The 14,537-nt window shown below is 38.5% G+C and overlaps 1 protein-coding gene across 2 annotated transcripts; it reads right to left on the bottom strand.

The window, feature by feature from the left end:
• Positions 1–1,408: 1,408 nt before the first annotated feature.
• gmppaa (GDP-mannose pyrophosphorylase Aa) lies at positions 1,409–13,074 on the bottom strand. 2 transcript variants are annotated; one of them, XM_082508251.1, is made up of 13 exons: positions 12,912–13,074; positions 10,843–10,940; positions 10,517–10,620; positions 10,040–10,232; positions 9,808–9,867; positions 9,591–9,721; positions 9,430–9,444; positions 6,192–6,326; positions 4,702–4,799; positions 4,564–4,610; positions 4,272–4,364; positions 2,353–2,521; positions 1,409–1,997 (listed from the first exon to the last, which is right to left on the bottom strand). In XM_082508251.1, exons 1-13 carry the CDS (start codon positions 12,976–12,978, stop codon positions 1,897–1,899), a joined length of 1,311 nt encoding a protein of 436 aa, XP_082364377.1. In that variant the 5' UTR covers positions 12,979–13,074; the 3' UTR covers positions 1,409–1,896. The 2 variants fall into 2 exon arrangements, with proteins under 2 accessions (XP_082364377.1, XP_082364378.1); XM_082508252.1 differs by lacking the exon at positions 9,430–9,444.
• Positions 13,075–14,537: the final 1,463 nt, after the last annotated feature.

Genomic DNA, 14,537 nt, shown 5'->3' with positions numbered 1-14,537 from the left:
ATACAGATTGGATCCATCCAGTGGAGACTTTCTAAAGGCTAATAGAGACACTTAAGCTTTCCTCATGCTTTATTTACTAAAGACACACTGTACTACCCAACTGTTAACCACAACACGTAGCACGAGAGTGGCTGGTCAGATTGTGGAAGCAGCTAGTAACAAGGGCTGGCATGAAAATGAAGAGGATGACCAAGTACGGTATATACAGCAGCTCCTCAGCAAACATTATTGTTCTCCTGATAATGAAATATTCATCTATCTATCTATATATTTATCTATCTCTATCTATTTATATTGATAGAAGGACAGTCTTTGAATCAGTATTCATTTCCAAGTGGAGGTTACAGTGGTGATGACAATAATTATAACATACAGGGAACAAAGACATAAGAGCAGAGGAGTTTAAATACCCACTTCTAAAAATCTATGTTGACTGAAAAAGGTGAGCACACACACTATGCTCTCTGACTCACCACACTGAAATGCTCTTCATTTAGCCCGAGCAGGGAGGATTTGTCACATGTCACCTCTGCTGCCTTTCCCACCTGATGGTTTCTGTCACTCTGTCCTGTATATTTTAGACATGTTTTAACACGGTTTCCCTGCTCACACACAAACCATTTCTCCCCAAAGGCAGAATGAAAAAAGAAAAGAAAAGCTGGACAAGCATGCTGTTAGATGTTTGGTAAGTAATACTGCAGTTTAGCCATACAAGTTCTACTACTTCTATAACTGCTAGTACTTCTCTGCATAAATAAATTGTAAATTTTTACTGTTATGGGAGTGGAAAACCTATTTGATCTAATGAATTTTAGGACTGCCTTTCATCCATGGGGAACATGGAGATTTGCCTCATCCCAGGCTACAGGGCCTCATTATAGTGTTTTTATCCTCTTGGTGGGATAATCATCAACTGGGCTGAGTCTTTTGAAGCTCTAAGGCACCTGAATTAACAGTGAAAAGCATGTAAAACCTGACACCAACCCACCATGACTAAAAAAAAAAAAAGTATGCTCAAATGTGCAAAACAGATTTGATTAAAATATATTATAAAGAACTTCCAGTATCAGAGTTTAGACTTTCTCGATAGACACTCTCATTGTAATAATTAAAGCAAAAGTACCGAAGTGATCATGGGTGCCTAATAAGTAAATGTTAATGTGCTGTATACATAAACTGGAAGAGTTTCTTCAGTGATTGCACAATTTAAGTATCTCGTGTTGCTGGGAAAAGCACCCCACTCCCACAAAATTCACATTTCCAAAGGCAACATTGCTTGATTGCAATGTAAATCTCAAGTCTGCTGATTTATTTTGATGGCAGACAATTCTTTAGACTAACAATGAAGCTGCTAAAAGGTTTTAATCAGCGCTCCGGAAAAATAATCACTTCTTAAAATTAACCACAGTTGGTAGCCAGTGATTTTTATTTTCCAATAATTCCCCGTCTCATGTTGAAGTAACAGTTCACGTTTGTCAAGGATGCCCTTGAGAAACAGAATATGTGTTATCTATAAACTCTTTTTTTTATTATTTAATTTTTTACATCATATTAAATCCAACTACATACATTACATTAGTGTCTGCGGTAATTTTACAGTTCGGTAAATTTAATAAGTAAAAACAATATAAAACCTCTGGCATGACGGAACCTTTCAAGGTGAATCAACATGCATGATTAGCCTCTCTCTAATGTTGCTGACACAATGTTGCATAAAGGCTCGAGGACAAATATATATATATAAAAAAAAAATCTATCTTTCAAAACTATGAAATGAATCTTCCATATATTCATTTCTGACATCTTATATACAGTAACTCAGAGACAGAGCCAGCAGTTGGGCAGCAGCATCCTTCATCAGTGACAATAAGTGGACAGAAGCGTGAGGAAGATTAACTAGAGAATAATTTGGTTTTTGAAGCCGCGGTTGAGGTCTTTATGTGGGAGGACAATTGAGTTCAGTATAATCACCTCAGAGGGGATCGTCACGTTACAACCTGAGGAGACAAAGCAAGGCAGTATTAAGTCTCTGCAAAGGACAAAGACAGTTTATTGCTGTGCTGACTCTCACATCACTCCCTAACATCATTTGTGTAGCTCTTTTTAGCCACAGTTTACTGAAATGTAAAAACAAGTGTGACAATTAGAGAATTTTAATTTGCATACCACCTCATTCAAAGTGCCTTACCTGTGATTTACAAGCTTATTCACAAATATCTTAAATAACTATTCAAATACATGCAGGAACTGGGCCTTAGGTATTGCTTTCTTTCCAATAACTTCATTTCTCAGAACAATATACCGAACACAATATTTGAACAGATATATAATTTCAAGTCAGAGCAGGCTTACCTAGAATTGTAATTGAGGGGGTGAGTTTTCCTTCTCTGAAGAGTGTCTCGCTGTCGATCTTTGCATAGGGATCATTTGGATTTGGGTCACTTGGGGTTCCCTCTACTCTTGCCCACTTGCCAATGGTACTATCCCATCCCACAATGCTGTTCAAAACACAGCAGTGATCCTTGTGGAAGAGGGGGAACGGAAGTTAGTGAAAAATCGGGAAGCCTTCAGCAGGTAATTGTTGTGTTTCAAGTCTCCACATCTGCTTTAATACAGGTGTTCCAAATTCTGGGGGAGACGGGGGGATATGAGGTCACGTATTCCAAGGATACCTGACCATAGTGTGTAACAATCAATTCAGTGATTCTATTGGCTCTCAGAGATAATATAGATAAGAATAGAGGGTGGAATATGCTCTTTTTCTTTTCCTATGTGGTCCCCATCTTACACTTGATTATTTTGCAGAACCCTTGGCTATAGGTCATTAGTCCCTGGAAGCCCTGAAACTCCACTTTAAGCATCACTCCTCCATTAGAGATTGTTCAAACATGAAGAGAGGAAAAAAGCAGTGAGTATTACAACAGGTAGTGATGATTTGTAAGTATTGCTTAAATTACAAATTGTTCTTCTAGGCAATGCACAATGAAAACCAATAAGTCACCAGCAGTATAAATTCATTTTAAAAGGCTGCCAGTCATCGCTGGAGGTGTGGGATTCAATTATTCCGGCCTCAAAATCGTTAAAAATGACATCTTTGTGTGAGGTGCATGCGACGATATTTCTAGTGTGACAGATGAGTAAAGATAAATTTCAGAGAGGTCACAGCTGAAGTGTGGATAAAATGTAAAGCTGATCACTTCAGATAAATTCACCTCCATGTCAATTAGTTTGATGTTTAGTATAATGCCAAGCAAGACATGTCTGATGAAGTGAAGCAAGTTGAGCAGGGAATTGGAAATTACATTGCTCAACTTTAAAGGAACGCTTTTAAATCAGAGTATCAAGTCAGTTAAACTTCTGGAATATTGATCTGGTCAGTTAAGTAGCAGAGAGGGTTGTTAATCAGTTTCAGGTGCTTTCGTCTTAATGAAATTAACAACAGGTGCACTAGAAAAGAAGCAGTGATTAAACAACATCCTTACTTCCTATTTTTTCACTGTAGTTTTGTATTCAGGTAGGGTCAGTGTCACCACTGGTAGCATGAGGCGATACCTGGACCCTACAGGGGCTGCATAGGTAGTCCAACTCCCCCAGGAAGTCACATGAAGACATGCAATTACTAAAAGGTTTGCTTTGTCTATGAGCAGGGCCTCAAGAGCATGGAGGAGATAGACAGTTACTCTAGGAGAGCTGAACAGGGTCGTAGAAGCTTCCTAATCCATCAGCAGCACCGGCATCTGCTCCTTTGTGCAAAGAGGAGAAGGTGCACAACAATGCATGGCCTCATGTGGCAGTTTGTATGCAGGCAATTCCTAAAGAATGAAGGAGGTCATACCACCGACTGGCCCCCATGATCGCCCAACCTAAATCCAATCATGTTTCGGTCCATTCGATGCCGCATTGCACCTCAGACTGTCCCGGAGCTCAGTGACGCTGAGGTCCAGATGTGGGAGGATATCCCCCTGGACACCATCTGCCTCATCATCAGGAACATGCGCCCATATTGCCAGACATGCATACAAGCACGCAGGGGCCACATAAACTACTGAGTACCATTTTGAGTTGCAATTAAATTTTGGCAAAATAGACTGTCACGTCATTTTTTCCACTTCTGACTTTCAGGTGTCTTTGAATACAACCCTCTGTAAGTTGATCACTTTCATTTCCAACCTGTCATCCTTTCATTCCTAACACGTTACCCAGTCCATATCAGTATCGATATCACGCATGATTTTTTTCTAACAGTGTACTTTATATTCAGAGGCAGTCACCTGTAAATTTGCACCATGGAGGATGATAGATTCTCGAACTCTGACACCAGCGCCGATAGTCACTCCAGTGCCGATGGAAACGTTGGGACCCAACTGCAAAGAGAAAATAAATTACTGCGTAAGATAATATCTGTACCATTTCAACTAGTAACACCAAATTAACTTATCAGACCATCTAAAAGCACATTCTTCTCTTTTTTAAAGTTAAATGCAGTACAAAATTTTTAATATGAGGCTCTGCTGTTAACAGGACATGCCATTTCTATTTAAAGCGTATAAGGAAAACCCTTACCACAGCTGTGGGATCAATATTAGCTGTAGGATGAATATAGACATTACCTGGAGAAAGGAAAAGAAAGCAAGTCTAAATAGATTTGTTTGTGTTATTATGAGGAAGGAAAAAAAGATACAGGAAGTTAATAAATTGTACCAGTTATTTTGGGGCCTCCCTCCTTATTTGACGCCAGTCTTTCAGGATGAGTTGTGTGATACTGGTTGAGGTACAATCGACTGGCATAAATTGCAGACCTGAGGGGGGAAAAAAGTCAAAGAAATAAAATAAATAAATGAGTATAAATCAAGAGTCTCTTCATTTAAGGTGGTAATTTACATTTTTGTACAGCTTATGTAGGGCTGGGCGATATGACCCAAAATTCATATCTCGATATTTTTTAGCTGGATGGCGATATAAGATATATATCTCGATATTTTTTTTAAGCCATAAAGTAAGAACAAAAAGAGTTCTTAGTCAAAGCTGTGTCCCAGATGTCACACAGGCACTTTTATTAACATACAGCACAGATGTACATGAAAAATTACTCAAAATTAAATTATGAGCATTCATTAAATAATAATGCTCCATAAATAAAAGAAAACAAGGTTGTTTTTGTGCTAAACAAAGAGCTCACAATTGTGCAGTCAAAATGTAAACTAAAAGACGCTGAGCGTAATAACAAAGACAGACAGATTTTACAGCTGCTCTGTTCCCAAGTTTTACTGTGTGACTGATAGCCTGGAGTTTGAAATCTGCTTCATAACCACGTCTCTTACAGGTGCCATTTATGGTCCTTATACACACACAATACGGTAATATTACGTTGATGCACAGTACGTATCACTCCGCGAAGCTCCTCGGTAGCCGTAATGCGCCGACAATCTATCAAGCGGTGCAGCTCCGTAGCTTACCAAAGTCGTACTCAAACATTTTTGACAGATTGCTGAACGCCGTGTACCACATAAAATCGGTTCGCGGCCACCAAGCACAACCAGAATTCATACATAAGGCGCGCTATCAACTTTTGAGAGAATGAAAGGATTTTAGGGTTAGCGCGGTTAGCTCGTTAGCGCGGTTAGCTCGTTAGCATGTTTAGCTCGTTAGCACGTTGACGCCGTCCAGCCCCACGCATGGGGCGATGCGCAGTAACTCGTTAACGGAGATTTGCCGTGTCCGTCTTGTCCCTGCCTGCACGTGAAGCGATGGGGTAGGAGGGGGAGTTGTCTTCAGTGAAGGCGAGGCGGAGTAACGTTGCGTAGAGACAAAAGTGGACGAAAGAGAGGCAAACTTGCGGCTCCACAACTATAATTATAACGTAACATAGACTATATCGATATAAAGGATATTGTCACATCTTATATCTCGTATAAAAATATATCGATATGTTTTAAAAACTCGATATATCGCCCAGCTCTAGCTTATAGCATAATCACACTGCACAAAGACTTCCTTGGTGAGTCTACATGGACTGTATAAACAACTATAAAAACTCACTCTCTGTGTCAAAGAAATAAATTGTACTTCAACAAGGTTTGGAGCCTATATGCATGCAAGTCCAGTGTCTCCCATATTCTTTGACATTCAGGGTTGCAGTATCAAATTTATGCTCTCTTGAATGCAACACCATTTATGACACATTCACTCACCCTGCAGATTTAATCTGGCTCCAGAAGCTGAGGGTTTTATATACGTAGAGTTTTCCCTGTCCTGCCAGGGCAGTGAAAATGTCCTGCTCCAGCCTGATGGCCTCAGCTCGGTGCCAGCCGTTGGTTGGCTCCTCTCTGCCAGAAATAGATCATCAGTCGCACAGAGTTATAAATCCCATTTTTTAAAATATTGTGCACAAAGCTTGAGGCTGGAATTAAATTCAAGACAGAATCGGCATAAACTACCCTCAACTGAACGAAACTTTATTTTTCGAGTGTCAGCTGAAACCGTATATTTTCTGAATTTTGGAAAAAATGAGGTGACAAGTTTTCCAGAATTCATAACCTAAAGCTGTGGCCAAGCCTTGCCTGCTCACCAAGACGAAAACTGATGACTTGCATGCCAATGTTGCAGCGCAGACCAAGCACACCTATTTATAACCAGAGTTGGTCGTTAATGATCAGGTTCAGCTTTCTCTCCAAACATCAAATAAACAATTCACATATACAAAATGTGAAGTTTTATCACGTTCCTTTTTCTTGCCAAAGGTGAATAAAGAAATGAGAATTACATCCCGTTTTCCCCTTTCACTCCTCCTGTTCTTGAGTAGCTATTGAGATTCTTCAAATATTTAGTTGTGTACAAAAAAAACCAAAGAAAAAAACAACAACAACCCAGCGGTTCTCATTACCTCTAAAGTCTCTTAAGAAAACATGAATTTATTGCCCTACTATCCAGCCTGCAGAGTCAAATGAGAACACCGAGTTAAAATGCATCACTGTTATCTTTGATGGTGTCAGTGCTGGGCTGAAACCAAAGCTGATTACCTAGTTGTGATCCAAAACTTAAGTAGAAGAGACTATGTGTTCCATACTAATCAGGGTCTCTGGCATAGTGTATTGTGAGAGCCCTGAGATGAAACAGAGTGTTAAATATTGATGAAAAGAATATTTTAAAGGATTGCACCCATAATCGAAGTTTTACCAAGAAGGAGGGGGTGTGGTTAGAGGCGAAGCGGTCCCCAAGAGACTGCAGTAAAAGCCTTCTTATTTCTATCAAGTATCTCTGATGTGTTCAACAATTTTGCTGATTCAGTGCCCAGCTTGATTTAAGTGCTACTGATGTTAGCAGGTGAATTATGCAAAGCGCGGTTTGACCTGTTGTAATATATTTCAAGTGTCCTTGGTGTGGTATTTGTTAGGTCAGCTACTGTACAGTGAAAACAAACTGAAAAAGTATCAAAGATTGTATTAAAAAAAAAAAACAACATATATTGATCCCATGTTTTATTGTAGCTTCTGTGAAATAGCAGGGTACACTCAGTCCACATGCATATTATTATATTATAAAAAGCAAGTCTTCTAGTGAAGCGATGAGCAAAGCGAGACATCTGTATCAGTTTGACATGAAGCTTCACTATCTCGATTATAGTTTTTTTCTAGCTTATTCAGCAGAAACTATAGAGACAACTAAATGTGTTGAGCCTCTTTAAAAAAATAAATAAATAAACCGATCATTTCAAAATGCAGTTCCTCAGAAGAGCAGGTTACAATAGCGTAGATGTTTCTTTAAACCTACGCATATGGATGTGAATTGCATTTTGTCTATACTCTATAAATTTGCAACTACTCCTGGAAAAGGTAAGAGGACTGAATAACCATTCTTATTAAATATGAACATTATCCTCCATTATAGATGCTTTATGTAGTGCTCTACACTATAGGGGTTAGCGATGTTTCATAAAAGCAGGCAATGGTACCTCTTGATCTGAGGCTAGTTAAGCTTCTTTAATCTCTAGGACATACTGAAGTCAGCAGCAGCAAAATCTTGGCTCCTGTTAATCTTGCTCTTGCCAAGAGCTTCAGTTTACTGTGTTTACTGGTTCATTCACTGCCTGCTAGTCCTTCAACATGACTGACTAGAGGTCAAAGACAGTAGGGAAAAATATGGGCAGAACAGAAGCTAGATGAATTTACTATCCTATCTAGAGGCGAAATGTGGTATTACACAGGCCAGACTAAAAGCCTATTTATACCTGCCCTTGTCACCATCCTGAAAAGCGACATCACAACTGCCGGCCTGAGTCATTTCAGTTTTTTGTGCCCCTTTTGACTTTTTGTAACTCTGGCACAGTTGGATTGAAGACACCAGTGTTCGATCAGTGATGTATCAGTATATACCAGGTGCTCAGGGATTCCCAGATTATACAAGGGGAGATGCTGCAAAAGGAGATAAGACTTTATGAAGAAAACTTTGTGTTGCTTTTTTTTCTGGTTTCAATTTTTTCTACTCTTATAGCAGTGCTGATGCAGAGGTTTTATCTGAGTGGTGACACGCATATTTCAGCAGAAGAATGCAGCAAGTCTGGCATGCGCTCAGTGTACTGACACTGAGCGCATGCTCCGCTGCAGACACCGACATGGACAGCAGGAGATCTGACAGCTGAGCAGTGATTCCTGTTATACCTCTTTGAAGCCTGCAGCGCATGAGTAGTTGGCGTACTATAATGTAAAATCTCCGTGGATGACTTGGCATGGTCGTGAACAACAGGCAGACACACAGAAGGCCGCACAGACCCATCGTGCTCACTGTCTAATGACAAAATCTGCACGACTCTGACCTGAGCATGCCCTAGCAGACTTGCAGAAGTGGAAAGTATACTCAAGGTGGGGATGGCGCTGTGGTAACGTTACAGTTGTCATGTGACAAAACGACTGCAACGACGATAAGCAAACAATAATCTGGTTGGCATTCTAACATTACTAGATGTCTTTTAAATACAATGCAGAGACATCTTTGACATAACATTATAGCTGTTGATACGTTTAGTTAATTTTCAACATCTTGAGCTGTTTCACAAAGCATAATTTTATTTATTTCTTAAAATAGTCCAGCTAGGACGTCATTAGTAAAACCTGGGTACACCAACAGAACAATGGTAAACTGAGTTTAAATTATGGCTTGTGTACAGACTGAAAAGTACTAAGTGACATTTTTTCACCTAGAAATCCAAAGAGCTGTTTTACCAGTTTCCAGTCTTTGTGTTAAGCTAAACAAAACTGAACTGAATGTAAACAGTGCTCAAAATGTCAGACCATGAAATCTAAGAAACAAAAAAATATTGTTTCCATGTCACTGTGCACAGAAAAGTGATACAAGTAGCATTCACAAGGAATTCTCACCCCATACACTAAGTGCTCTAAAACCACACCATGCAACCTAATCATACCCACTTACCCATCATAGGGATATCTGATGATTGTATGAAGAGACAGAAAACATGGCAGGGAGGAGAAAGGAAGGAAAAAAGACAAATGAAGAGAAACAAAGAAATGGAGTAAATGGTATTCACACACATTCCCACGCACATACCAACAAGTGGGACAGCTACAACTCACAGTAACATGTCCTGCTGGTTCTTCTGGAAGACTGCGCCAATATGTTGGAAGATGTCTGGGTTAAAGAGGTATATACCACAGTTGATGATGTCACTCACAAATGTGCTTGGCTTTTCCACATAATGCAAGACCTACATATCAAAAAAGAAAGATTAATCATAATTTTAAGTTTCAGCAGTACAGAGTAACTGTCTAGGAAGACCAAATGGTTAAATACCTCGTTCGATTCTTCGTTTTCCACAATACAGCCATAATTCATGGATTGCTTTCTGTTTGCCTAATTAGAGAAAATGTCAATATAATTTAGCATAATCTCAAATTCTATAAAAAGAAAAGATCTAATATAACCATTTTAATTGTAGTCAAAAAGTCAAAGAAAAACCAACCAAGTAAATCTAGTTTTACTTTCACGACAGTTCACGTTCCAGAAACTAATTATAATGTTTTACCGTTGTCCCAAGGATAACAAAGCTGTTTGGTTCTCCGTGTTCTTTCTGAAAGCTGAGCATCTCTGTAAGAGGAAATGCTGAACAAACATCAGCATTCAGTACAAAGAAAGCCTCTGGACTGCCAGAGACAATCTGATCTCTGAAGTGATAGATGCCCCCTCCAGTGCCCAGGGCTGCATACTCCTGCAAGTACCTGTGGTGAGGAGTTAAGAAGAGTGAAATATCTACAGGTATTTAGCAATGGGCGTGCACAGTAGCAAGTAAAGCATTACATTTGCCACAAAAAAGAATAACTAAAGACAAACAGAATCAAAATGGTGTTCTGGTTTGTGTCGTATACAAAATGTATTTCTAAATCTTGACACTGAACTATCACATCCTCCTAATTCTCACAAGCTCGTGTCGCTGCTATCGATATACCCAGGAAATGTAAACATTTTTCTATAAAAAAGCAAAGCCAACAGCTCCACTGTTTACCTGATTGAAATTTTGAACTCCTGCTGTGCATTTAACAGAAATCTATTCAGTTCTTCATTTGGCTGATAAAAACCAATGAGCAAAATCTCCTTCATGTTTGGAACCTATATATAAAAAAAGAAAACAAAAAGGATCAGCATTAGAGTGATTGTGGGTGCTGTCTGTCACAAAACACAGGCCAAGAAATTCCCAACACCAACTACTAATGAGGCGACAGTTGCTTTAGTATTTTAAGAATTACTAAGCTCTTACAAAAAAGAAAAAAAACAAACAAGAGCCAACATTTCAAAACTAGTGACAATCCGATACTTTAAAATGAAACTTACCTTGGCACATGCTTCAATGTGGTGCTGAAGCATGGGAACACCAGCTACTGGAAACAGGGGTTTGGGCACTTCAAATGACAGTGGCCTGAATCTTGTGCCTGAAAAACAGTGTTTGAATATTTTAAGAAAAATAATAATAACAACTTTATTTGTATAGCACTTTTCAAAACAAAGGATTACATGTGCGTAACAGTTCAAATTAAACTCGCACATAGCAGATAGATATACAAGTTAACATTAAGACAAACAGACACAATCAACCTAACATGATTAGACATTCATTCAAACATACACACATACACACAATTTTACTATAGTTGAAAATAAAGAGGAAAAGATTAAGGGAAAGGTAACCTTTAAAAATTACTTTTAAGCTAATTTTAGAGTCATAGAGTCAGCAAACCTGATTGACTGAGGAAGGCAGTTGCACAGTTTAGGCAAAACAACCTCAAAAGCACAGTCACCTCTCGTTTTAAAGTCAGAGTGGCGGACAGGTTTTCTAACTCCGACTGAATAGCAGGTTTCATTTTTGTACCAGTTCTGAAGTGAATTAAAAAGACAAACAAGTGTCTTTTGAGATGCAAGCATTCACTGAGGTAGGAGGGGCTCTTGAGGTTGTTGGGCTTGACAGAAAAGTACAATTATGTGTCATCTGCATAAAAAATGATAGGAGAATCCATTTAAACTATTAAGCAGAAGCACATGTAACATATAGAAAGAAAACAGAAATTGTCCAAGAACTGAGCCCTGAGGGGTTCAGAGGTGGACATACATTGACTAATATGAATTCTGAGGTATCTGTTCAATAAGTATGAAGAAAACCATTTGAAAGCAGTACCAGTGATGCCAGCCTGTTTTGTAGTCTATTAATAAGAGTAGCACGAACAAAGGCTGCAGATAAGTCAAGCAAGACTAAAATAGAATGTTCACCCTTCTCTTAGTGCATAAGAATGCCATTGGCAATCTCCAATAAAGCTGTTTCAGAGCTGTGGTTTTGTTGGTAACCCGACTGGAATTTATTTAACTTATTTTAAGATGTTCTTCCTTCAACAATCTAAAGACACTAACGAGCAAGAACTTCCTCAAGGCTTTTAGAAATAAACAGGAGTTTGGAAATTGGCTTGTAATTATATGAAACAGTGGGATCTAAGGATATTTTTTCAGCAGCGGAAAGACACTTGCTGTTTTAATGCTCAGGGTCTCACTTGTGTCATCACTATATAACAAGGAGTTTATGCATGAGAAGATCTGCATTTACTAATCTGCCTACAGTTCTGAGTGCTTGGGTTGGTGGTCTATTCTTTACATCACTTTCACCTTCACCATGCTCTCACACTCAATTCTGTCATCATCACTCTGTTCTTGCCTGCCTTCTGCGAGCTTCTGTTCTGTGTGCTTTACATATCAGTCCTCTTCTATAATTTTGTCTTTCAATCTTTCATGATTTATTTTTTTTATGTATTATTTTATTTATTTTATTATTTGTTTTGGGCTGTTCCTCCAAAGCATGCCATCTTCTGTTTGAAAATGGAAAAATCTGAGCAAATCATATCACGAGGGCTCAGTCGTTAAAAAGATAAGAATACAAAGCAGACACAGTAAAGGGTACTGTATGTATGTAGCTGGTTTCTCCTAAGTATAAAATAAAAGACAGACGATCTTGCCGAGCTATAGAGCCTTTCATTACACACCCATTAACTTTATTATTAAACTTTACTTAAAAAAAAATAAAAAATAGAATAAGTAATCTAAAATACTTTTCTATAAATAACTGTCACGCTTGCTGAGAGGGAATGACATTAATGCATCAGTAGTGGAAGGCAAGCTAAAGTTTTGGGGGGTTTTCCAAAAAAAAATCTGTGCTCAGGTTGGACTATAGTTTACAAGACGTGGTGATAAAATATTAGGGTATAAAAGCTATATGGGTAAGATTTTACTTCTTGTTCGTGGCACACGTTGTGACACGTCAGTGATAAAAACAACTTCAGCCAGCCTGTTAGCATTAGCAGCCTAGCCTTGCTTTAAACACACGTTAATGACTTTGAAAACACGCCAAGGAAAAGAGTTACCTTTCTGGGGGCCTCCGATTAAAATGACCGACTTCAACATCTTGACAGAAACGCTGCTTGGTGACATGCAAGACCTGGCTGGAAACTATCTGCAGCAGTAAGCAACAGCTGTGAGAGCATTTCCGCACTCACTTCCTGATTGTGACGTTAACGAGATTATCGTGAAATCACGGACCAGAGTGTTCGGAGTGAAACGGAGTCAAGCGCCTGAAAGCTTTGGACTACAAATGCTCTTTTTGAAATCACCAGAATATGCCTTTGTGTACGTGCGACAATATTTCAAGATTATGTTTAACTGCATCAATTATGATGTTATTAATTTATAGTATGCTAAATATTATAAATACTAAAAATATATCAATTATAATATCACTGCAAACTCCTATATAAATTATATCCAGGCTCAGTAAACCTTGTGTACCTTATGTGTCTCCTATACATCAAACTAAACATCTGAACTTTTTTTTTCCTTAAAACTCCTTCTTTGTGCTTTAATATTGTTGCATTATTTGTTTGTTTGTTTGTATATTTATTTTATGTAGCATACTTCTTCTAGGTGCTTCCTTTAGAGGTAGTCACAGTGGATCTTCCTCCATCTCACTTTATCTCGAGCATTCAGTTTTATCACACCAAATCTTTGCATGTCCTTCAGTACATCCATGAACCTTTTCTATGGTCTTCCTTTTTTCCTCCTGCCTGGCAGCACAATTTAAAACACTCATTGTCCAATATATATCCCCTGTCCCTCCTCTACCCATGTCCAAACCACTTCAGTCTTGTGTCTCTTAACTTTGTCTCCAGACCACTCAGCCCAAGCTGTCTCTCTGATGTGTTCATGTCTAATGTATTTCATTGTGGTCACTCCCAGTGAAAACATTGCATCTGTAAGTGTTCCACCTTCAGTTCCACCTCTTGTCAAGCCAAACATGATAACATTTTTTAATTTTTTTATATATACACCTAAGTGCTTTCGATCTAACTTTCACATTCCAACTTGGTATTCAGTATCTTGCCCATGGATACTTTGGCATGCAGACTGGATCAGCCACCCTTCAAGCAGCCACCCTTTGATCAAGTCATTGAACTACCAACCTCCTGATTAGTAGATAACATGTTCTACGTCCTGAGCTAAACCCCATACTACATTATACAAAATTTAGTCTTGAAAGACTTTGCAACCGTGTTGTGAAAACATTCTAAATGACCTTTTTTTTAGTGAGAAAATAAGAGTATGAAGACCTGGGTCTGACATATCTTTGATTACTGCAGTAGACAGCCCAAGCATATCTAGACTAGACTAGACTACCACAATATTAACTGATTATACTTAATCCTAAACCTGTAATGTGCCACAGTTTGCCATTTCTCACTTGCACTGTATTATAGCGCTTATTTTAGTTCTAATAAATCCAGTTCTACCTTTGTAAAAAACAAACAAACAAAAACAAACAGGGTATAAAATCTGATTATTACAAAAAACAGGATTGTAATCCTACAGCTTGCTGTAATATATTCTTACTGATCATCTATTCCTTTTTTAGAACATCTCTTGCATCCACACAAAGTAGGTTATTCCCTTATTTCAGCTGAGGGAAGTTCTAGCAGTGGGGAAAATATCTCAGCTGT

Source organism: Aulonocara stuartgranti (genome assembly GCF_965226115.1).
Source record: "Aulonocara stuartgranti genome assembly, chromosome: 16".
In the NCBI taxonomy this organism is placed as follows: domain Eukaryota; kingdom Metazoa; phylum Chordata; class Actinopteri; order Cichliformes; family Cichlidae; genus Aulonocara; species Aulonocara stuartgranti.
Note: the sequence above shows the minus strand (reverse complement) of the source record. Positions and strands in the feature narration are given on the sequence as shown.

What these genes read in the sequence shown, in the direction of transcription:
- gmppaa (XM_082508251.1), bottom strand. Translation starts at nt 12,978, where the DNA reads ATGTCACCAAGCAGCGTTTCTGTCAAGATGTTGAAGTCGGTCATTTTA. An exon ending in AATCGGAGGCCCCCAGAAAG is followed by an intron (nt 10,941 to 12,911) that starts GTAACTCTTTTC and finishes ACTGTTTTTCAG; the next exon opens with GCACAAGATTCAGGCCACTG. An exon ending in CCCCTCAATTACAATTCTAG is followed by an intron (nt 1,998 to 2,352) that starts GTAAGCCTGCTC and finishes TTGTCTCCTCAG; the next exon opens with GTTGTAACGTGACGATCCCC.